Here is a 24,721-nt window from a genome sequence, read left to right on the forward strand (position 1 = left end):
CAGCAGACCGCCCGAGGAACGTCTGTGGGTTCGTGCAGCTCTGGGGTGCCCTGTACCGGCCAGTGGGAGCCAGGTTATGCTACAGTGACAAGCAGCCCCACACCCTCAGAGGCTTCCTTCTCACCCACTCTGCGTGACCACCTCGGGCAGCCCAGGGCTCTGACCCACAGCTCCCTCTTCCCGGACACCAGCAGACAGTCACCCCTGCTCATTTATACATCACCTGCGGAGCTGTGTAGTTGTGACAGAGATTGTATGACTCACAACGCCTAAGATATTTATTTTCTGGCCTTGTACGGAAAACGCTTGCTGACCTCTGGTCTGGACTGTCTCGTCACTGTGGCAGGGGCCCCTCTCTCCTTGCAGGGGGTGGGGAGACGGCATCTGCCTGTGAGGAGGAGCGGAGGACAGCCCCCATGACACCACTGCCCCAGAACCTCCACATCTGTTGGCAGACATTGACGCGGAGCCTAGGAAGCTTGAGAGGCAGACTGCCATCCGCAGAAAATGACAACGACCCTGAAGCCCCGAAGCCGACGTTCTGGGGCTAGTGCTGTTGGACTGCCTGCCAGCACATGCGGGCTCTGGGGGGCCGAGCGCTCCCCAGCCGGCTCTGTCTGTGCAGGGCCAGGATCTCACGCAGGCAGACCCCGTCCAGCCAGGAACAGGCGCCTTCCCCAGACCCCGAGTGTTTCTCAGCATCAGCCGGATGGCTTACAAATCAACATCTCATAAGCAAACAGAAACCCCAGAGATTAGGAAAATGCCCTTTGAAATCCATGGACGGGGAAGCATTTGAAATTGAGCAGGGACAACATCAGAAGGGAACACCCCTCGAGTGACTTCCTGCATCTGAGAAGTCATTAGGAGAACTCTACTTGGAAGCCTCCAGGGCATCTTTAAGATGCCCCCCGCCCCTCCCCCACCCCGGGCCATCAGAGGGGCTGGCACGAGGCGCTGTGCGCAGATGCTCTTGCTGGCTGGGTCTTAGCTCTGCCACAGGACGCCCTCTGAGCGGATGAACCTAGCAGCCCCCAGCCCCAGCACTCCCCTACAGGGCCAAGAACTGCTGCTTACTGTTAGCATTTTCAGAAAGTTACACATTTAACTCCATGCCTCTTGAAGGAGCCAAAAAAAAACAGTAACAAGTGAACATGGGATGAATAAAAAAATCTCATCCTAAGGACCTTGTGTGAGGTGAGCTTTCTTTTGCAAATCTGAGAATTGCTGTGTCCATGACTTACCAGCTGTGCCTTCAAGGTGGGGACGGAGAACCATGGTCTGGCTGTTTTCATCAGCTGCCAGGCTTTTCATTATGGTCTCAGGTGCCAACCAGGTTTCTCTTGCTGCTATGACAAGACAGGAACCGTATCCACAGTTTCTGTCTATGCCTCAGGCCATCCACTGGTGGATGAGGAAGGGACATAGCAGGGTCCCCTTGGCACCTGGTGAGTGCCCAGGAGCTCTGGGTGGGCATGTGCTGGTCCAGGAATGCAGGCAAGCTGCTGATTCCCTCAGTCCATCCCATCAAGTTTGGTGAACTTTTGGTACAGCAGCAGCCCATGGCAGGTACAAAGAGGGGTTCATCATGGACCCCAGCCTCTAGGACCCACCCAGCCCACCAGGAGACCGGAACATAGACCCATGCCATGGAAAGTAGGAAGTACCACAGATGAGCTCAAGAGGAGGGAGGGCAACATTGCTTCTGGAAGGGAACGAGAGGAAAGGAGGCAAAAACGGGCACCAAGGATCACTGAGGTCGGCTTCCTTCAGGGTCTTCCATGTCCTCTCAAGGCTCTGGTGCGAAGGCACATGGTTTCTCGGCAGAAGGACCATGAGGATGTTCAGAAACTTCCCACCTCCCCCCTGATCTCCTAGCTACTTCACCCACTGCCCTGGCCAGCCCCAGCCACTTCCCAGAGCACACCTCGCCCCCAGGCATTGTCTAGACCCAGTGAGGGGTGGGAGACTCCTGCCGTCTCCCCTGACCAGCCCTACTTCCTGTCCCCTGAGTTTGCACAGCTGGGCCGGGATAGCCACCAACTCTCATAATAGCACCACAGCCTGTGAGCTTCACTAACACAGGTCTGCTTTTGCACCTCGGTGCCTGGCACAGAGCCTCTATGCAGGGGGCTCGCAGAGGCATGGATGGATGGAAAGGCACACTGAATTAGAGTTGAACAGAAGAGCTTCTCAAAGCCCATCCCTCCTGCAGCCTCTCACTGTATGGGAGGCACCTTTTGTTTGAAGGCAGAATAGACAGGTCATTAGGATATGACTAATGTATATTTTGTGCAAAGCCAGATAAAGATGCCTTGGGTCTTATGGACTCACACAGGGAAAGAAGAAAGGAGCTGCTCTGTCTACAGGGGCTGTTAGCACCTTCCTACAGCTAAAGACCATCAAGCAAGCTGATTTTCATTCCCTAAACTGGAGCCATGTTCTGGATACTATTCTCCCATATCCTGTCCACCTTTTTTGGCCTTTTCCCTTAAGAACGTTCCGGGGATGCCCTGTGAAGATTTTGGCACAGCTGTGGCTTTTTGATCCCAAATACTGGCGCAGTAAGATAAGAGCAGAAGCTGGAGGTTCATCCTACCCCACCTGGAGCAGGGGTTTGCGAACTTTTCAGTAAAGGGCCAGGTAATAAATATTTTAGACTTCGTGGGCAATATGGTCTCTGTCACAGCTACTGCCCTTGTGAGCCAAAGCAGCAAATGGATGGGTGTGGTTGGGTGCCATTAAAACTTCATTCACAAAAGCAGCAGGCAGCCAGATTTGAGCTGAGGGTGAGTCTGTTGACCCCTGAGCAGACCACAGAGACGAAGTGAGGGGCCAGTACACCCAGCCCTGGAGTCAGCAGCTTAGATGCTGGAGTCAGATGCTGGTGAGCAAATCTGAGCTCCTGCCGAGAGGAGAACGGGCAGGGGGCAGCATTTGAGGTGAATTGAGGCCTCCTTGAGGCCTCCATCCTAGGCAGCCAGGCAGCTTTCCCGAGTGCCCACAAGAGAGCAGTGGTTATATGGGTATAAAGCATAGTCCGCTCCCTCTCCTGGGACAGACCGTCTTGTTCAGGCTGCTTAGCCCTGACCCCAAGCTGCCAGGGTGAGCTCATCCAGCCCACACCCCCGCCCTGCCTGGCCCTGCTGGGCCTCCCCAGCCTGAGTCCCCTGGGCCAGGGCCGGGGAGGGGAAGTCACCTCTGGGCCCTCTGGCCCTGCAAGCTGTTTGCAGTTCTTTTTGGAGCCAAGCAGGAGAATCAGGCCATAAATGTTTCATTCTAAAGTTTTCTTTAGGAAGCATGTTCCTAAAAGTCTGATTTACACTCCGTGTTCCAGAGTGGTAGCGTGTGATGAATAAAACATGCTCATTTCACTGCTCCTTGGGGTGGTGACAGTGTTTTCTGGACTCATATTAAAAATTAAAACGTGGAGATGTTTTTCTCAGGGTCTTAGTCTGTGCCAGTGTGTCCAGGAAAGCGACTTGGAGCGCCCATACAACCTGCCAACTACAGACCCCTCTTCCTAGTCCTGACAGGAAAATAAATAGCTCACTTTCCAGTACTGCTTAGGGGCCCCATTAAAATGCAGCTCTAGGCCTCAGGTGTCTGGTAACAACTTGACAACTTAGAATTGGGGGTCCACGGCCGCAGCACAGCAGCCAGAAACTAGGCTGGGCTCCCAACCAGCAGGGGCCGGAATACCACGGGAAGATGTTCAGGGCACCACGAGAAGCAATAGTCCAGGTTTTATTGACTCTCCGCTCCAGGGGTGTTTGAGCCACTCACCCGTGCTGTCCCGGGGGGTCTGTCTTTTATAGGTAGGAAAAGGAGGCCTGGAAGGGGCAAGCTTGCCTCATCTGTGGGATTACATAGACTGCCTGCCCCCCCGGCCTCCCAGCAGCGAGTGTCCTCGGAGGGCAGTGGGTGTGCGTGGCTCCAGGGAACAGCATCACGGGGCTCCTTGGCATGGTGTCCTGATGCTTGCTCACACTGTGGTCAGTTCCATCTGATGGGGGCATCATCTCGGACCTGTGACCCAGCCAGCTGACCCCCCACATACTTGGCTCCTGTCCACAGCTGAACATTAGGCCCAAAGGGCTTACTGGAGTTACTCATTCTGTAGGTTCAGGGGCTCCAAGGATCCTGTCGGTGTTGGCTGGCTCCCCCAGATCAGGGTGCACTCACCTGCCTGGGCCGAACCCCAGCTTGTGTCCGTTCTAGAGTCACCCAAGAGGAATATGACGTGAACCTGTTTCATCAGAGCCACACACCTTCCTTGTGACAGACCAGTGGCGCCACTCCCTGGTGCACAGGACTGGGCTGGACTTTGAAGTCAGGGCAGAGATGTCCACCTGCTGACCCCCGAGACAGGGAGAACGTCTTTTCGAGGGGTGCACTCCCAATTATTTTTATCTGAAAGCGGCTGTAGCTGATTCTCCTTCCTTATTTTTACCCCTGCCTGATTTCTCTCACTCCTGCCAAGGCTTCACTAATCCCTTAAGGCCCAGAATCATTTAAAATTAAGCCATTAAAAATCAAAGCAGTATCAGCAATGTGGCTCTTGGCTAGGAGGAAACAAGCCTCAGTCCCAAGGCCCAGAAAGCCCCATCCAGCGTGGTCAGAGCTGGAGGGCAAGAGGCACAAGACACCCTTGTGTTGCATTAAATTGGTCTCAAAGTAAACTTCGCTTGTCCCATGTGTTCTAGGAGCAATTTCTTAAGGGTGTAGCATGCCTCCCAGGCCCTGGCAGCATGCTGATGATAGGGAAACCAGTGGGATGCACTGTGCTCATGAATTTTTAATCAAAATCACTTAAAGGAGAGCCCCTTCTTGCTCTGATACCTGCCAGCAGGTAGCAGCAGCCCAGCTGCCTCTTGGGGCTCCTCAAGAGGCCCCAAGATCTCATCTGTTACATTCTGCTCTGCTGGGTGTGTGGTCCTCAGTTGTCCACAGCTCAGCAGTCAGCGGGGTTCACCCATCTACCCCTTGGCCCCAGCAACATTTCTTATCAGCTCCTACTGATAGTAACAAAAATGAAGATCTGATTCAGAGTAGGATGGATGGAAACCCCATCTTGATCAGAAAGTCACACTTTTTGGGTTTTATGTCCGTAAGGACAGAGCCCGGCCTGGCGTAGCCACCACTCAGCAGACGCCATGAAAGGCCTGTTGCCTTGGGCTCTGCATTGCATGGCACAGAGGAGCAAGACAGGAACACACACTCTGTTGAGCATTAGTCCTCGATACTCTCCATCTTGACCTTTGAGAAAAACGTTTTCACAAGTGTGATCTCTCTCTGCTGCTCCTCTGCAACTCCAAGTAATGGTTTGCTATGCAGTCTCACATATTTGCTTTCTAGCATTAGACACACCAAGTTCCAACGGGAGGCCAGGTTTCCAGCAAAGCTGTCAGAAGGCCCCTCCCCTCTGGCTTTATTTAGGTGCAGTCCTGTGTCTCAGGTGGCTCCATGTGCCCAGGCAACCCCCTAGTCCTCCCTGAGCCTCCTGACACTTTGCCACATGGAGCGTCCTATGTTTGGTCCCCGGGAGTTGGCAGATGCCAGCGAAGATGGGGTCTGGAGCCCTAATGCCACAAGCTCGGGCCCAGCCCACCGTCTCAGCCAGCCTCCCGCCCCCCACCCCTGCCTGGCAGATGGAAATCAATCTTCTCTGTCTCCCCTGGCCACATACATTGTTGCCTCCTGCTGGATTGAGGCTCGACCTGCTCAAGGACACTGGGGAGTAGAGTCCCCCAGGCAGGCCACCTTATAGGTATAGAAGACTCCGAGCAGGCCCCACACTGGGTCAGTGGTTTGGACTGGTTGGCTGTTTCAGGAGAGTTTATTTGGACAGGAGGAATCCTGATGAAAGCAGGGTCATGGCTTTGGCCTCCGTCTAAGCCAGTTACATGTGTCCCTGTGGCTCCTGGTGCCCAGCTGATTGCCCTCTGCCCACGTACTGCTGCCAACAGTCGCCTGGTGGCCGATCTGAAGGGTCATCCCCAGGGTCCTCTCTTGTCCGCTCCTGGCATCGCCACAAAGATGGCATGGGTACAGTCCAGGGAAGCATGGAATCACCATCAACCAGTGTGATCTTAAAACAGACCTCAAATAATTGAGCCGTTATTCTTTCTATATTACTTTGAAAATGTATCAGAAAACCATAGTCACTTGATATTAAAATGATGAAAAACCTTTAAAAAGCAGGGAGGCGCCTGGGTGGCTCAGTTGGTTAAGCGTCCGCCTCTTGGTTTCGGCTGCAGAGAATGTGAGTCCTACCAGACCCATGTCATTTGTGTGTCCTGGGAAGCGGGGTCAGGGAGCATGAACCACCTTGGTCATCCAACAGCGACAACCACCCGCTCTGCAAGCATGCTGGGCATGCCCGCATCCCCGTATTGAAGGGATCCTCCTGCCCTTCAGCTTCCTTGGCCTTGGTCAGCAGCAGTCAGTGTGGCTGAGGACGCGGCTTCCCCTTGGAAACACTTGCTTCCCTGGGCCTGTGGCTCGGGCTGGTTGCTCTGCCACGTCATGGTGCCCCTGTAAGACATGGGTCTGGTCTCACCTCCGCCTTTCTCCCACCACTTTCCAGGGCCTCTCTCTGCCCTCAAGGTAAAGACCAGAACCCGCATGGTGGCCCAGGGAGCCATGAACTGCCTGGCTCTGCAGCCCTTGGGTGCTTGCCCCTTGTCCCTCCTCCAGCCTTTCCTCTCTTCCCAGTTTTTCAAGCACGCCGAGCTTGCTTCTCCCAGCTTTTGCCGGGCAGGCCTCTACACCTCCCTCACCCGGCCGACCCTCGGCCCCGCACCTAACAGGCCGGCCTGTGGCTCACAGAGGCCCTCTCCGGCCCCGGCCCCATGACGTCCCTGTGGTATGTTCTTATGGCCCTGCCTCTATTGTGACAGGTGCAAAGCTTGTCCCCTGCGGTGTGAGCCCTACACTGGGGTCAGAGGCTGTGTTTGTGCCCTGAGCCGGTCCTGACAGTCAGGCTGTCAGCAGAGGTCAGTGAGCACCAAGAACAGGCCCCTTCCAGGCACAACAGGCCTACAACTTGGTTGCCCATCACACACCGTCTTCCCTGCATGGAGGGGCGAGGGGGTGCATTTCCCATTAACTCACCAGTTGTGATGTCGCTCACTAACATCTGCTGACCTCCTCTGGTGTCTGCTCACCACCATCTGCCTACCCACCCTGCCCCACGCCTGTTCTAGGGAGTGAACGAAGGGCCCTAACCTTTCTCCCATGGCCATTCAAGGAGAGCTGTGGGTCCTCCATATCCCGGGGGTCCCGGAGCCAGGTGGCCACACCCGTGGAGGGCCCTCTGGTCCCTGCCTGAAGGTCTGTGGTGCTGTGGTGAACTCCACTGGCAACTATCCTGAAGGGAAACAATCCTGAGCCTTTGGTGGTCTCCGTCTCCCTCTGGCAGAGGGCTGGCGTGATGAGCAAGCAAGAAGTCTCTCTCTGTTCAGCCTAGCTCCCAAGCAGCACTCTTGAAACATGACACCTGTGCATCAGCCACAGGGACACAATCCATGAAGGGGCTGCCTTTGAAAATCAAAGTTCTCTCTCCCAGGAATAGGAGCTCCTGTCAGACTTGGAGTTGCCTGGGAGACACAAGGGATGTTACGCTCCTGCTTGCACATTCTCATTCTACCAGGCATCCCATTGTCCAAAGAACAAGAAGTAGACTTTCTGACTTCTCAGAGGTGTGGATGTGCTGTGGTCTCTGGCACCTTTCCTGGTCTGGTGGAGGAGGGAAGCTGACTGCCTAGCAAGGGCTGCTGGTAGCACATAGAGCTCATCAGCTGAGCATGGTCAGAACTGGTCAGTGAGTTGATGAGAAATGGCCCCCTCAACCCTCCACACAAGCAAGAAAGGGACGTGATGGTCGCTTGCGTTGTAGGGTGGTTCTGCCTGCCTGGGGCACGTGCCAGGTGCATCTCTCATTCCATCTTTGTGATTTCTGCTTCTAGTGACCTTCACCCTCCTGAGGACCACCTGTGGTGCCATGTGCATCTTTGCTAGTCAGGGCCATGGGAAGCCCCCCAGCAGCCCACTCCCCCACCTGCCTCTGCCAAGGCACCAGCAGCTCCTGAGGCTTCTGCTCAAGCCTGCCTGGCTCCCTGCTCATCTGGATCCAGTTCCTTCCAGAATCCCTGTCCCGTCCCTTGTTGGGGAGCCTAAAACAGACCCTCGAGGAAGGAAGGAGACCCCTGGCTCCCTTGGCTTTGAGGGGTATGGATCCCACCCTCCTCCAGACACCCCTAGACATCCCCATCTCTGAGGCTGCTGTAACTGTACCACAAACGCGGGGGGGGGGGGGTTGTTCAAAGCACCAGGAAGTTATTCTCTATCAGTTCTTAGGTCAGAAGTCCGAAATCAAGGTGTTGGCAGGGTTGGTTGCTTCTGGAGACCAAAGGAGAATCTCTCCCAGCTTCTGGCTGCCCGGATCCCTTGCATCACACCTGTCTCAGCCTCTGTCTTCGCATGGCCTTTCTTCCCCTCTGGGTGTCTCTGTTCTCCTCTTCTGTCTCTTAGAAGGACACTTGTCACCAGAATTAGGACCCACTGTAATCAAGGGTGATCTCATCTCAGGATATCTACTTTATCTGCAAAAACTCTTATTCCAAACAAGGTCACCTTCACAGATATCAGGGACTATGGCTTAGGCATCTCTTTGCGGGGGGGGGGGAGGGCATAGTTCAACTCACTGTGGCATAAAATACCTCTGCCCAAGAAGAAGGGTGCTGCCCTGGGGAGGGCTGGGGCAGGACAGGCAAGGCAGGTGGTGAGGGGCTGGGGACAGTGTCGTCCCTTACGGCTGGGTCTACAGGATTCCCTGTGCAAAAATCACCTCAGTGAGATCATCGTGGGGCCCAGATCCCTCTGCTTGGCCCTTGGCCACTTCCCTTGGCCAGTTTAACATGCACCACAGGCTTAGTGGGAAGCACCTCCAAGTAGACCACTCCTCCAGCAGTCTCCCTGCATAATGCTTGCTCTCCAGCACCTGCCCCTCAGTCACTGCTACAGGACCAGTTTTCCTTAGGGGTTAATCTTCAGCTCCTGGAAATGCAGCCCTTACATAAGCTTGTGCTTTGTCACATGAAAGGTTTTGTCTGGGTCTTCTTTGACAAATGCAAGAATAATTAATTCAAGTTCTAAGAATAAAAACAGGTCTCCCCACACTGCCTTCTTCTATGTTAAACACAGTGTGATGCTGACCAACCCAGACCTAGGCCCAAAGAGTGACTATCTGAGCCGTTCCTGGGGGGCACTTGGAAGCTGCTTCAGGACAGGTGTCCGTGGCCACCAAGCTTCTCCAACGGGCTGAAAAAAAAATGTTATTAACAAACAACCCAGGCAGGTAAGACCTGAGGGTTTTGAAGGCTGGAAGATGAGGCCAGTGAGAAAATAGGTGCCTCTGGACTCCAGCCTGACGTTGCCTTTCTCTTCTCTGGGGCAGGGGCCTCCTGTCGACTCACTCCTGTCTCCTCTTGTCTGTTTGCAGGACTCCTCTTCCTCGGCCGGACCCGCCCCAGCAACTGAACAGCAAAGCACAGCTCCCAAAGTCCAGCTGCCCCTCAACGTGTGAGCTGCCATTTATGTTTCTGGGGTCCTGTGCCTTCGGCACCTCCCTCCCACCTCTGCTAGCATATACACGTATGGTTCCTGTAGGATTTCCTGATTTGTTACCAACGAGTCAGTTTAGTTATGTGCATCCACTAATACTGCTGACAAGAGAGTGTGGAAAACAAAAGTCTAGCAGCTTCTTTCAATGTCACTGTCCCCAGGACATTTGTAAGAAGGGGAAATATTCCAAATATTTGGTGGCACAGGTGCTGGCCAGTCAGGAGCAGACCAGCCATAGCCCAGAGAAGATCCTGGAGGCCCGTGAGGAGGTGGGGAGGCACGGGGGCCAGAGCGGCAGGCGGTCTCGCCAGCCTGGGACAGTAGCTAGTTACCAAGTGCTCAGAAGTAGCTCCCTGTTTCAGAGCCACGACTGGCCTACAGTTATGGAAGCTTATATCATAGCAGCTGCGTATCATCCCCAAATATAACCAGATGAATCATTGCCAGGAAGCGAGATGCTTATCTTGTTTAGAAAATTTGCTCTTGTTAAATTACAGCTCTTAAGAGCTACGTGCAGTTTAAAAATTCTCCATTTAAATGGTGTTCTGAAAAATTAGACTGCCTTCTTACTCTTTTATTTGGCAATGAGCTCAGTTACTTGAATGAATGTTTTGAGGTGGAGAATATGAATTTGGCAAACAATATGGCAAAGTAGAACGTTCCACAGCTTTAGTGCAGGTGAAAAGGACACTTAGAACCTGCACTGTTGCAGAACAGAAATTCCAAGCGAAAAACAAAAGCAAATGGGAAAAAAAAAAAATTCCTTTTGAAAAAGCAAGTTGCCAAGCTTTAGAAGGTTTCCTAGAAGCTTAAATATACCAGCAAATTTTCACCTACCTTTTTACACCCAGCTGAAATGTTTGTCTTTATTTGGTGGCAGGAAATCCCTGAGCATCTTTCTTTATCTGCCCACTGCTGTGATTGCATTATTTCTACAACCAACTAAACAAGAGGAAATTAAGACTTGCCTATTTTTTACCTAGCTTCCTGAAGGGAATATAGATTAGTAAGCTACCTTTAGGTGTCTTTAGGCTGCCACTCAAGTTTTCACCAACACTGGACAGAAGATGCTCTCTTCTGACCTAGTGTCCTGATAAGCTCCAAAGGCTTCCACTCAAACCTGGGGGCCAAGGAGCAACACAGGGAAGGATGGGTAGTGATAGCCTTGCTCTTCTTGAAGAACTGGATGCAGGACCCTATCCCTGAGGAAGTAGACCAGCATCCACAGGAGACCATTAGGCACTATTTTGGTTGCCCAAATGAGAGGCAGGACAGAGTGAACTCTTCAAAGACAAGGCCCAGGTGTTTCATTTTGGGGTCCCCCCAAATGAATGCCTGGCACACAGGCTCTCAGTAACTTTTTCCTTGTTCTGATGGTAAAAGCCTTCCCCATCCTGGGTGCAAAGGGCTTCTGGTATCAGCCCAAAGCCTCCAGCTCTTACACATCAGGTCAGCCACCAAGAGGACTACTCTGTCTTTGAGACCCGAAGGTTATTAATACAGTCCAAGAGTATTATGAATACATACTGGAGGCCTCAACCATGCCCAGAACTTCCATGTTGTGGAGGCTCTTTAATTCGGTATAGAGTATGGAATGACCTCTTTCTCCTGCCCCTGCTCTGCCCTGGGACGTGAGGAGGCCACTGTAGTTCCCAGACCTCTGCCCCCTCCTTATCTGCCTCTCCCCAGAGCACGGAACCCCCATTTGGGTGGAGATTTTCATTTGAGTAACAGAAGGGAGACTTATGTGTCAGATAATGTCGTTGAAAAGATAAGTATTTTGGCAGGCATGTGACTACTGGTGACAGTGGCCATCTGAGCAGCAGATGAGTCGTGGCCAGCGTAACCGGGACTGGCTGTTGAGAGTTAAACGTGTGCTCTCTGTGGCTGTTTCTGCCGTGTAACAAGCCCCAGGGCGGGGGACACCATGTACAGCATTCCACATGATCCATTTTGAGAGCATGACCTTTGAAATCACATTTTTAATTTTGTTCCCAGGGAGGAGAAGATGAGGCTGACTTCATCAGCCCATCAAGCAGGGGACTAGCCTGACCACTTGCCCATCCTCTTTAGCTCCAACAAGTTAGCTATCCCACGTGTGCCGGTGACAAGTGTCTGTGGGGGGAGTATGGTTGCTCTTTATCTGACTGTCCTACCCAAAACCATACAAAAGTCACTTTCAGAAGTTTGAGCTTGAACATAAGAAGTGCTGCCTTCCCAGAAAGAGCTGCAGCAACAAGAGTGCTGCTGTGAGCCAGGAGTCTGCAAATAGGAGTGACCCCAGGGCCTCGGGGAGCGCCCCACAGTGCTGGGCTGAGGTCAGTCAGTGCTGCGGTCCCGCCCACAGGCCCTCATTCAGTCATCCTCATAGTCCGCGGGTTTCACCGCCATGGCTCAGGTCCTGTGCCTGGGTGGCAAGCCCACATGATTAAAAGGCCAGACCCCTCAGGTCCGCCTTCAGTAGCAGGATGTTCTTACGTCCTTCTCCAAGCGTATAAAGGTGTCTGCTGGCAGGGGCTTCCTAGGGACCTGGTAGCCCTGAAACACAGAAAGGGGGTCTCAGTTTGCCCACCCAGTGCATGGAGGTGGCTGCTGGTCTTCAGATCTGCAGAGTCCATGCCCTCCCTGCTAACTTCTGCAGTGTTGGGAAGCCACCCCAAGTCCACCCCTGGCTATTGGGCTCACTGCCCTTCATCTTCGTGACCCGCCATGCCTCCCAGGGACAGAAACGGGTCAGGGAAGGCCCATCTGGAAGGGCTACAGCATTCCAGTACACTTCTGAGTAGTCCACCGCTCAGGCTGGGGGCTGAATTCTCACCTCCTCTCCTCCGCAGGCATCTCAGAGCCAGATGGGATGAGGACCAAAGGGGCGGGCAGAGCAGAGGGCCAGGCGAGGGAGAGGGCTGAACCAGCTCCAGAGTCTCACCCCGGTCTGGCCCAGCCTCTTGGACGTGCTGCTGAGGACTCTCTCATGCTGGAGGAGGAGCAGAAACAGTGTTGGGGGGGCCAACACAAGCCAGACTGCTGCTCCCCGTTTGTCCCAGTGCCTGCAGGTCTGCGTACCTGTGAGCCAAGGGCGGGCAGAGCTGTGGGTTCACTCAGGGACCTGAGCGCAGCTTGCCATCTGGGAAGGAAACTTCCACAGACAGATGGGTACAGTTTATCCCTGGGGGAAACCAAGAGCCTCCTGAAGTGTGACTACTTGCATGCCACCTGCGAGGTCTGGGAGTCTCTTTGTGGGAGCCAAGAAAGCCCGGGAGGGTGGGGCACAGGGAGTGGGGCTGCCTGCAGACTGGAAGTCCTGGGTGAAGGGCTGGCCACTCCATGGCTTCATGACATTTCCCCAGACACTCCCTGTTCTCCCCCTCTGAGCACGTGCACCCATAGTCAGCCTCATCTGCAACCCTGCATTGGCTCACACCTCCCCAGCTCAGCTGCCACCTCCTACAGGGGGACTTACGTGGCTTTCTGAGCATGGATGGTGCCCCTGCTGACTCCATAGCATCCTAAGCAGACCCTGACATGCACCTATGCTGTCTCCCCTTCCCCAGAGTGGATGCTCCTGGGGCAGGCTCCTCCACCACCTGGCCGCACCTGGCCATCATTCTGTAGACATCCATCAAATGGTATGAGTGGGCATGTGTCTTGCTAACTTGAGCTGGTGTGACCCTGGTAACCAGAAAAGCAGGAGCAGATCACTTCACTGGAATAATTGAAAAGAATCTTTTACTTATTCTAGAAGAAACATGAGCAAGCCATCATATAGAGGAGAAAAGGTGTGAAATTAATGAAGGCACTAAAATACTTCAATTCATTCCTTGATTAGAGCTGAAGAAAACTGTAGATAATTAACACAAGTGAACAGCTTGCTATAGAAATGAGCAAGGAATACGGGTGAGTGATGGTGTCCTTGGAGATATCCAGTAGGCTGCTGGTAAAAGCAGACAGTGCATGATGCCAGGCTGACTGGCCACAGCTGACGGTTGCTTCCATGTGTGCGCCGTCAGTCCAGGGCTGACCTACCCCCCTGGGCTCACACTCGCAGGACTGCTTCAGACTGGAGGAGGGAGCACCTTATAACCTGAAAGCCCCATATAGCCTACAGGATGGTGGGGAAGAAGGCTCTCTGAGACATATTCTCCTACTATTGCCTTAAGTAAGGTATTTTTAGTACCAACCTTGTGTGTGAAGTGACTTCTGGGCCTGCAGGAGCAGTCCCCGCCTGACCCACACATGTTTCTGAGATGATCCTGAGCCATCTGTGGAAGTCTGTGTTGAGCTGAAGAGGGCTTTTGAAGGAATGAAAAGTGAGCTTGGGCCCTGGGAACCGTGAGGATGAGGACCATACGGGTGCAACCTCTTTCGTGCCAGGCCCACAGGGCCCCTGCAGGCTCCGTGAGGACTGCCTGCAGCTCTGAGCACCGACGGGGCTGCCCAGCTCGCTCAGAGACCCTCAGCAAGGCTGTTCTGGCTGCGCGCAGCGGAGGGGACTCGGGTGGAGAGGGAGCCATGAGGTGGCACTGCTGTGGTTGTCCCGCGCGTCTGCCTGACAATGGGCGGGGCCATCCGCCATTCATGAGGGGTCGTCCCTAAAGAAAGCAGATGCAGATGCCGAATGACAAATCCCCCCACCCCGGGCCAGCGCCCCTCCCCAGCACGAGCCTCGGGCCGGATCTGCAGGTGCCACGTGCAGAAAAATGGCCCACAGAGCCATCTGTTTCTGCTTTTTTCTGAGGCACCCAAAGGAAAAATAAGTGGGAGGGGCAGAGATTTTTCAAGGTGAAGTCAGATTTATTTACATTCCAGTTCCCCCAGCAACGCACACCTAGAGGCCAGACTTGAAATATTGAGACCAGGGGCGTCTGGGTGGCTCAGTCGGTTGGGCGGTTGCCTTCAGCTCAGGTCATGATCCCAGGGGTGTGGGATCGAGCCCCACATCAGGCTCCCTGCTCTGCGGAAGTCTGCTTCTCCCTCTGCCTGCCACTCCCCCTGCTTGTGTTCCCTCTCTCTCTGACAAATAAATAGATGGATTCTTAAAAAAAATAATAATAATAAAAACAAGAAAGCCAGTCATGGCATGAGGTAGGCATGTGGCTTTGGCTTGGCCAAAAAAAAAAAAAAGAAAGAAATATTGAGACCAGGGAGAGATTACTCGTCAACAGAACAAATTAGAAATAGAGATGAAGAGAACACGCGCATCAGTGCCCCGGTGCAGACCGGGGCAGCACCTCCCGATGCGGTGGCCACAGGGCTCCCTGGCCCCAGAATGCAGCCTGGCCCTGCCACCTCAGCAGGGCCTGCCAGCCTCTGGCGGCGCCCCGCCCTGTCCCTGTGGCCACAGAGCCCCACCTGCTTCCAAGTCGCCGCAGAAACACACACCCTCAACATTTCTGAGCCTTCCTTTCCTCAGCTGTGAGATGAGGGGTCAGCCCAGCCTCAGAGCTCATGTGGGGCTTAGGCAAGACCCTGAGAGAGGTTGGCCCCTGGCAAACACCACTCCCCTGCCCTTCTGCCCTTGTCCGGCTGTAGCTGGTGGCCCAGGCACCCGTGCTGGGGGTGGAGCTCTGCACGACTGTTCTTAGGGTGCCCAGACGTCAGCAACTTATACAAAAGCTACAGTTACAGTTTTTGAGGTGCAGTTGAGAGTTTAGAGACATGTTTTGAGGAAGAGGGGCGTGTCATCCCTTGGAGGTGGTGGCCTCCCTGGAAATGACACCTTCTGTCAGCACCCCAGAGGCGTCTGTCCACTGAGCGTTGAATGAGTGGAATACCAGAAACTGGGAAGAAAATACCGGCTTCCTGTTGCTGAGAACCCAGACCTCCCACGTGAGGAGGCACGATGTAGTGCAAGATCCCAGTCTGCCTCTTCGCAAACTGACCGCAGGGACACCAACTCTCAGCAGGTCCTGTGCCAGACATGCAACCGCAGTCTGTGGGGAGGGCGCCGGTGCCCCACTTGGGGCTCTGCGGGCCCGCACACTTAGCCGAGTCGGACAGACCGCGCAGCCGTGTTTAGCCACGTTCGCCTCCAGGTTGCTTTTTTTCCTGCTTTGGTCATCAGGAATCATGTCTGTGTTCATCTAAAATAAAAATGGAAGTTTGAAGACTTTTCTGACAGAAAAGTCTTAAGCAGGATGGCTTGAGGCCCATGATGTAAAAAAAAATTTTTTTTTTTTCATTTTTGTTTTGATGGGGAGGATGGAAACTCCCCTTTTGTGCTGAGAAGTGAATGCAAAGTCTTTGTTCTGTTAAATGGCATGGGGATCCTCAAATGTTGAGGGAAGGATAATCGGCTCCTTCCCAAAAGACAATTAACTTTCTTTTTTTAATATATTCTTTATTTTATTTTATTATGTTAATCACCATACATTACATGATTAGTTTTTGATGTAGTATTCCATGATTCATTGTTTGTGTATAATACCCAGTGCTCCATGCAGTACGTGCCCTCTTTAATACCCATCACCAGGCTAACCCGTCCCCCCACCCCCCTCCCCTCTAGAACCCTCAGTTTGTTTCTCAGAGTCCATAGTCTCTCATGGTTCGTCTACCCCTCTGATTTCCCCTCCTTCATTCTTCCCTTCCTGCTACCTTCTTTTTTTTTTTAACAGATAATGTATTATTTGTTTCAGAGGTACAGGTCTGTGATTCAACAGTCTTACAAAATTCACAGCACTCACCATAGCACATACGCTCCCCAGTGTCTATCACCCAGTCACCCCATCCCTCCCACCTCCCACCACTCCAGCAACCCTCCCTTGGTTTCCTGAGATTAAGAATTCCTCATATCAGTGAGGTCATATGATACATGACTTTCTCTGGTTGCTTATTTTACTCAGCATAATACCCTCCAGTTCCATCCACATCATTGCAAATGGCAAGATCTCATTCCTTTTGATGGCTGCATAATACTCCATTGTGTGTGTGTGTGTATATATATATATATACACACCACCTCTTCTTTATCCATCCATCTGTCGATGGACATCTTGGCTCTTTCCACAGTTTGGCTATTGTGGACATTGCTGCTATAAACATCAGGGTGCACTTACCCCTTCGGATCCCTACATTTGTATATTTGGGGTAAATACCCAGTAGTGCAATAGCTGGGTCATAGGGTAGCTCTATTTTCAACTTTTTAAGGAACCTCCATACTGTTTTTCAGGGTGGCTGCCCCAGCTTACATTCCCACCAACAGTGTAGGAGGGTTCCCCCTTCTCTGCATCCCCGCCAACATCTGTCGTTTCCTGACTTGTTAATTTTAGCCATTCTGACTGGTGTGAGGTGGTATCTCATTGAGGTTTTGATTTGGATTTCCCTGATGTTGAGAGATATTGAACACTTTTTCATGTGTCTGTTGGCCATTTGGATGTCTTCTTTGGAAAAATGTCTGTTCATGTCTTCTGCCCATTTCTTGACTGGATTATTTGTTTTTTTGGGTGTTGAGTTTGATAAGTTCTTTCTAGATCTTGGATACTAGTCCTTTATCTGATAGGTCATTTGCAAATATCTTCTTCCATTCTCTCAATTGTCTTGGTTTTGTCGACTATTTCCTTTGCTGTAAAGAAGCTTTTTCTCTTGATGAAGTCCCAATAGTTCATTTTTGCCCTTGCTTCCCTTGCCTTTGGCGATGTTTCTAGGAAGAAGTTGCTGTGGCTGAGATCGAAGAGGTTGCTGCCTGTGTTCTCCTTTAGGATTTTGATGGACTCCTGTCTCACATTGAGGTCTTTCAAGCATTTAGAGTCTATTTTTGTGTGCGCTGTAAGGAAATGGTCCAGTTTCATTCTTCTGCATGAGGGTGTCCAATTTTCCCAACACCATTTGTTGAAGAGACTGTCTTTTTTCCATTGGACATTCTTTCCTGCTTTGTCGAAGATTAGTTGACCATAGAGTTGAGGGTCCATTTCTGGGCTCTCTATTCTGTTCCATTGATCTATGTGTCTGTTTTTCTGCCAGTACCATGCTGTCTTGATGATGACAGCTTTGTAATAGAGCTGGAAGTCCGGAATTGTGATGCCACCAGCTTTGCTTTACTTTTTCAATATTCCTCTGGCTATTCGGGGACTTTAATGCTTCCATACAAATTTTAGGATCATTTGTTCCATTTCTCTGAAAAAAGAGGATGGTATTTTGATAGGGATTGCATTAAATGTGTAGATTGCTCTAGGTAGCATTGACATCTTCACAATATTTGTTCTTCCGATCCATGAGCATGGAACGTTTTTCCATTTCTTTGTGTCTTCCTCTATTTCTTTCATGAGTATTTTATAGTTTTCTGAGTACAGATCCTTTGCCTCTTTGGTTAGATTTATTCCTAGGTATCTTATGGTTTTGGGTGCAATTGTAAATGGGACCGACTCCTTAATTTCTCTTTCTTCTGTCTTGTTGTTGGTGTATAGGAATGCCACTGATTTCTGTGCATTGATTTTATATCCTGCCACTTTACTGAATTCCTGTCTGAGTTCTAGCAGTTTTGGGGTGGAGTCTTTTGGGTTTTCCACATAAAGTATCATATCATCTGCAAACAGTGAGAGTTTGACTTCTTCTTTGCCGATTTGGATGCCTTTGATTTCTTTTTGTTGTCTGATTGCTGTGGCTAGGGCTTCTAATACTATGTTGGTGATAGTGGACATCCCTGCCATGTTCCTGACCTTAGGGGGAAAGCTCTGTTTTTCCCCATTGAGAATGATATTTGCTGTGAGTTTTTCATAGATGGCTTTTATGATATTGAGGTATGTACCCTCTAAACCTATACTCTGAAGAGTTTTGATCAAGAAAGGATGCTGTACTTTGTCAAATGCTTTTTCTGCATCTATTGAGAGGATCATATGATTCTTGTTCTTTCTTTTGTTAATGTATTGTATCACATTGATTGATTTGTGGATGTTGAACCAACCTTGCAGTCCAGGGATAAATCCCACTTGGTCGTGGTGAATAATGCTTTTAATGTACTGTTGGATCCTATTGGCTAGTATTTTGGTGAGAATTTTTGCATCCATGTTCATCAAGGATATTGGTCTGTAATTCTCCTTTTTGATGGGGTCTTTGTCTGGTTCAGTTTTGGTAGTTGATACATCTCTAGGAATGTATCCATTTCTTCCAGATTATCTAATTTGATGGCATAGAGTTGCTCATAATATGTTCTTAAAATTGTTTATATTTCTTTGGTGTTGGTTGTGATCTCTCCCCTTTCATTCATGATTTTGTTGATTTGGGTCATTTCTCTTTTCTTTTTGGTAAGTCTGGACAGGGGTTTATCAATCTTGTTAATTCTGTCAAACAACCAGCTCTTAGTTTCGTTGATCTGTTCTACTATTCTTTTGGTTTCTATTTCATTGATTTCTGCTCTGATCTTTATTATTTCTGTTTTCCTGCTGGGTTTAGGCTTTATTTGCTGTTTTTTCTCTAGCTCCTTTAGGTGTAGGGTTAGGTTGTGTATTTGAGACCTTTCTTGTTTCTTGAGAAAGGCTTGTATTGCTAAATACTTTTCCTCTTAGGACTACCTTTGCTGCATCCCAAAGATTTTGAACAGTTTTGTTTTCATTTTCATATGTTTCCATGAATTTTTTTAATTCTTCTTTAATTTCCTGGTCGACCCATTCATTCTTTAGTAGGATGCTCTTTAGCCTCCATGTACTTGAGTTCTTTCTGACTTTCCTCTTGTGATTGAGTTCTAGTTTCAAAGCATTATGGTCTGAAAATAGGCAGGGAATGATCCCAATCTTTTGGTACCAGTTGAGACCTGATTTGTGACCTAAGATGTGATCTATTCTGGAGAATGTTCCATGGGCACTAGAGAAGAATGTGTATTCCGTTGCTTTGGGATGGAATGTTCTGAATATGTCTGTGAAGTCCATTTGGTCCAGTGTGTCATTTAAAGTCTTTATTTCCTTGTTGATCTTTTGCTTAGATGATTTGTCCATTTCAGTGCCCTCACTGAAAGTGTTAAAGTCCCCCACTATTATCGTATTGTTGTCAATGTGTTTCTTTGCTTTTGTTATTAATTGGCTTATATAATTGGCTGCTCCCATGTTAGGGGCATAGATATTTACAATTGTTAGATCTTCTTGTTGGATAGACCCTTTAAGTAAGATATAGTGTCCTTCCTCATCTCTTATTACAGTCTTTGGTTTAAAATCTAATTTTTCTGATATAAGGATTGCCACTCCAGCTTTCTTTAATGTCCATTAGCATGGTAAATGGTTTTCCACCCCCTCACTTTCAATCTGGAGGTGTCTTTGGGTCTAAAATGAGTCTCTTACAGACAGCATATCGATGGGTCTTGTTTTTTAATCCAATCTGATAGCCTGTGTCTTTTGATTGGGGCATTTAGCCCATTACATTCAGGGTAACTATTGAAAGATAGGAATTTAGTGCCATTGTATTGCCTGTAAGGTGACTGTTACTGTATATTGTCTGTGTTCCTTTCTGGTCTATGTTGCTTTTAGGCTCTCTCTTTGCTTAGAGGACCCCTTTCAATATTTCTTGTAGGGCTGGTTTGGTGTTTGCAAATGCCTTTAATTTTTATTTGTCCTGGAAGCTTTTAATCTCTCCTTCTATTTTCAATGACAGCCTAGCTGGATATAGTATTCTTGGCTGCATATTTTTCTCATTTAGTGCTCTGAATATATCCTGCCAGTCCTTTCTGGCCTGCCAGGTCTCTGTGGATAGGTCTGTTGCCAATCTAATGTTCCTAGCATTGTAGGTTACATATCTCTTCTCCCGAGCTGCTTTCAGGATTTTCTCTTTGTCTCTAAGACTCGTAAGTTTTAGTACTAGATGTTGGGGTGTTGACCTATTTTTATTGATTTTGAGAGGGCTTCTCTGTGCCTACTGGATTTTGATGCCTTTTTCCTTCCCCAAATTAGCGAAGTTCTCTGCTATAGTTTGCTCCAATATACCTTCTGCCCCTCTCTCTCTTTCTTCTTTTTCTGGGATCCCAATTATTCTAATATTGTTTCATCTTATGGTATCACTTATCTCTCGAATTCTGCCCTCGTGATCCAGTAGTTGTTTATCTCTCTTTTTGTCAGCTTCTTTATTTTCCATCATTTGGTCTTCTATATCACTAATTCTTTCTTCTGCCTCATTTATCCTAGCAGTTAGAGCCTCCATTTTTGATTGCACCTCATTAATAGCCTTTTTGATTTTGACTTGGTTAGATTTTGGTTCTTTTTTTTCTCCAGAAAGGGTTTCTCTTATATCTTCCATGCTTTTTTCAAGCCCAGCTAGTACATTTAGAATCGTCATTCTGAACTCTAGTTCCAACATCGTACTAATGTCCGTATTGATTAGGTCCCTGGCAGTCGGTACTGCCTCTTGTTCTTTTTTTTGAGGTGACTTTTTCCGTCCTGTCATTTTGTCCAGAGGAAAATAGATGTTGCTTTGGGATGGAACAAACTGCTAACGGTAACAACAACCCTAGAAAAATATGCACTAAAACATGAGAAGAGACCTGAAACTGGGGGGAAAGAAAGGGAAAGAAAGAAAGAAGAAAAAGAAAAAGGTAAAAGACAACCAAACAACAACAACAAAAAAAACAGAATATGATCAAATATGATCAGGCTGGTGCATAGATCAGTGCCATACACTAGATTTTGGGCATATTTTGGTCTGTTAGAAGAAAGTGCCTCCCAAAATTTTAAAGGAAGAAAAGCTTATATATGTACAAAAATAAGGGCAAATATGATGAAGGGATGGAATATGACTGTAAAGATGAAAATTATAAAAGATTTTATAAAAGGAATTGATAAGAGGTTGGTTGAAAAAAGAAAGAAGAGGATTTAAAAAAAAGGGGGGAGGAGAATGTGATCAGGCAGGAGACTAGAACAAAGCTATACACTAGAGATTTAGGGTATATTTTGGTCGGTTAGAAGAAACTGTATTCCAAAATTTTAAAGAGAGAACAACTTATATATATATATATATATATATATATATATATATACCAGAAATAAGGTTAACTACTATGAAGGGATAGACAATGACTCTAAAAATGAAAAATAAAAAAAGATTTTTTAAAAAAGTGATTGATAAGAAGTTGGTAGAAAAAGAAAAAAGAAAAATTTAAAAAAAAGAAAATTAAAAAAATTAACTTTGAAAGACTAAAGAATCATGGGAAAAAAGCCATGAATTCTATGGGCAGTATTCCCCTAGCGCTGGAGTTCTGCCATTCTCATTGATTGGTAAACTTGGTCTTGGCTGGCTGTTCTTGCTGATCTTCTGGGGGAGGGGCCTGTTGCCGTGGTTCCCAAATGTCTTTGCCGGAGGCAGAATTGCCCCACCCTTGCCCGGTCCGGGCTAAGTAATCTGCTCGGGTTTGCTTTCAGGAGCTTTTGTTCCCTGCAAGCTTTCCGTCCAGCTTTGGAGGCAGAGAGTGAAAATGGTGGCCTCCCAATCTCCGCCCTGGAGGAGCCGAGAACTCGGGGCCCCGCTCCTCAGTGAGCCCCCAGAGAAAAGCAGTCCATCACTCCCATCTCCCCAGTCTCCGGCTGCACTCCGGGTGCTCACCCGACCTGTGACCGAGCGTTTCTATCTCTGGCACACGACCCCGTGTGGAGTCTCCAAACCCAGCAGATCCCTGCCGTGTGCTCCCACGCTGCTCCTCCCCAGGGAGGACGGGGAGTCTCCCCGGATCTGCTGCTTGTTGGGTCTCTGCAGCCGGCTCCCCTGCTCTGATACCTGGGAGCTCTGCCACACTCAGGCACCCCCAGTCTTTCTGTGACCCCGAGGGTCCTGAGACCACACTGTCCCACGAGGGTTCCACCCCCCACTTAGACACTGGAGCAACGTCCCTCAGTGGAGCAGACTTCTAAAAGTTCCGATTTTGTGCTCCGGGGCTCTATCACTTGCCAGAAGTGGCCGAAGGAGGCCCCCTCCCCCGCCGTCTATCTTCCCGAATATCACCTCAGATTCACTTCTCCGCACGTCCTACCTTCCAGAAAGTGGTCGCGTTTCTGTTCAGAGAGTTGCTGCTATTCTTTTCTTTGATCTCCTGTTGAGTTTGTAGGTGTTCAGGATGGTTTGATCCCTATCCAGCTGAATTCCTGGGACCAGACGAAATCCAGGTCTCTTACTTCTCTGACATCTTGCTTCTTCCACCCTGTATAAGACAATTAACTTTCAATTATTTGATGGCTACCCCCCAGGATCTCGAACATGACTGTCAGACAGTTCAAATGGTTCATGGGGTATTTATTGCCCTTGCTAACACTTGCTTTGTTTTTTAAATCTGCACTGTGCTTCCCTCACTGTGGAAGTTGGGTGCTAATGCACATCACTCACTGAGCCTGGTGTGGGCAGGTGCAGGTGCCAGTCCTTGGGCTGCTGAGCCAACGTGAGCCTTACACGCTTGCTTGGAATCTATCCTCTCGCTGGCAGGGCCAGCTCATGATTGGGCAGGTGTCCCCTGGCCATGGCTTCAAACTCCACTGAGCATGTGGACAGTGCAGGTGGCACACAGAAGTCACCCTGGTCCCAGGGGCTGCAAAGATAGGTGGAGGGGCAAAGAGACAGTCCCTCGTCAAAGCTACCTTCTCTAGGCCACCCACAAGCCCCTGTTTAATGGGCTCCTTGACCTCCAGGAGCTGGACAAGCCAGTTTGGAAACTCTGTTAATAGAAGCTTTTCGACTCCTGTTTCTCCTCCCCTCTTTGACTCACCTCTCACCCACGTATGTACCTTGTGCCTCGGGTGTTTCCCTCCCTCCCCTAGCTCACTGCCTTCCCTGCTTGCTTTTGTCTGTCTGGGTTCTCTAGGGCAGCTCAGATCTCTCCTGGACAGACTCAGCTCTCTCTGCCCTCTTGTCCTGTCGTTCACCCTCTGCTTCTCCTTTTCACTCTTCTCACTGCTGAGACACCAGCATCCCACAGGCCTGTCCTTTCTGCCTTTTCTTGCATCCCCATGGTGTCCATTCCCTCCTGGCACAGTCCCAACTCCACACTGGCCTCTGAATGAAGAAAGCTGGTACCTGTTTGTGCTTGTTTTTATGTTCAAGGTCAGCCGGCAGACCTTGGGGCTGTACGTGCCCACACGCATACAGATGCACACACAGACACACTTCCCTTCAGCAGTCTTCATCTTAGTCTCAACACCAGAACCCCTATTTTATTCTTTTATAAAACAAGTATTTATTGCGAGTGCCAGACATATTCTGGATCCTAGGGAAAGAGCAGAGAACAAAATAGATAAAAATCTCTACCTTCGTGGAGGATACAGTGTAGTGCGGAGTGGAGGGCAGCAGGATGAGCAAAGAGAGCTCCAGATAGAGGGGAACATTGGTGCAAATTTAGCATATTCAGGGGACACCTTGGTGTAGAGCTGCCCTGAGCCAAGGTTTGCTGGGAACCCCAGCTGGAGCCGCATACACATAGTCCCCTTCCTCCAGGCTGGACTGAGCTCCCTCTGCACTGGCTCTCGCCCTCCTGAGGAGGTAGACGTGCTACGTGGTGGCAGGTGGCTGCCTTGCGCCAAGATCCTAGCTGAGGACAGGATGATCTGTCATGGGAGGACTCATCTGCTCAGGATTCCTCACATCCCTCACGACTGGGGAGATGAGAGTGGAAGAGCAGGGCATTTAAACTCTTTAACACGGTGCCCTCTTTGAGGAGGTCGGCCAGTCTTGAACCTGCACACGTGAAAGCAGCCTTTGGAAAAGCGGTGTTTGTTCCGGCAGAGCCCAGGCAGGCGGGAAACTGTGGAGCACCTCTTCAGGACACAGGTGATAGCCCACTGGCCCAGTCCTCGGACAGCCAGGGGCCCAGAGGGAGGAGGAGGACGTGCCTGAGGTGCGCGGGACATGGTCTCCTCCTGGGCCTGGGGGCTGACGAGGCAGCTGGCAGGGCACAGGCTAGTGGTGGGCCTCGTGTGGTGGCATCACTGCTCTACAGGGGCTTCCAGGCTCGGCACAGGCCCCGGGACTGGGGGCAGTGGATGTCGGTGCCCACGCCTTGTTGGCCAAGCCAGGTATGAGAGCCCAGTGCCTGTCGCCCCTCTGGGCAAAGAGAACAAAAGCAGCATGTGGTTCCTCCCTCCCTGACCAACGAAACATCATTGTTTGCTGAGGGCTGTGTTGTGCACATGCACACCCCAAGGCG

General features: G+C 50.1%; 1 protein-coding gene across 2 annotated transcripts in view; it reads left to right on the forward strand.

Moving 5' to 3' along the window:
• SH3RF3 (SH3 domain containing ring finger 3) overlaps window positions 1–24,721 on the forward strand; it is a 407,247-nt gene that overhangs the window by 279,212 nt on the left and 103,314 nt on the right. For both annotated transcript variants that reach the window (XM_035001930.1, XM_035001931.1), the window contains exon 5: window positions 9,506–9,585. In XM_035001930.1, coding sequence (XP_034857821.1) covers window positions 9,506–9,585 — 80 coding nt within the window. The remainder of the gene's footprint in view (window positions 1–9,505; window positions 9,586–24,721) is intronic.

The sequence above is a fragment of the Mirounga leonina genome, unplaced genomic scaffold, assembly GCF_011800145.1.
Source record: "Mirounga leonina isolate KUSES-001 unplaced genomic scaffold, KU_Mleo_1.0 Mir_125, whole genome shotgun sequence".
Lineage (NCBI taxonomy): Eukaryota > Metazoa > Chordata > Mammalia > Carnivora > Phocidae > Mirounga > Mirounga leonina.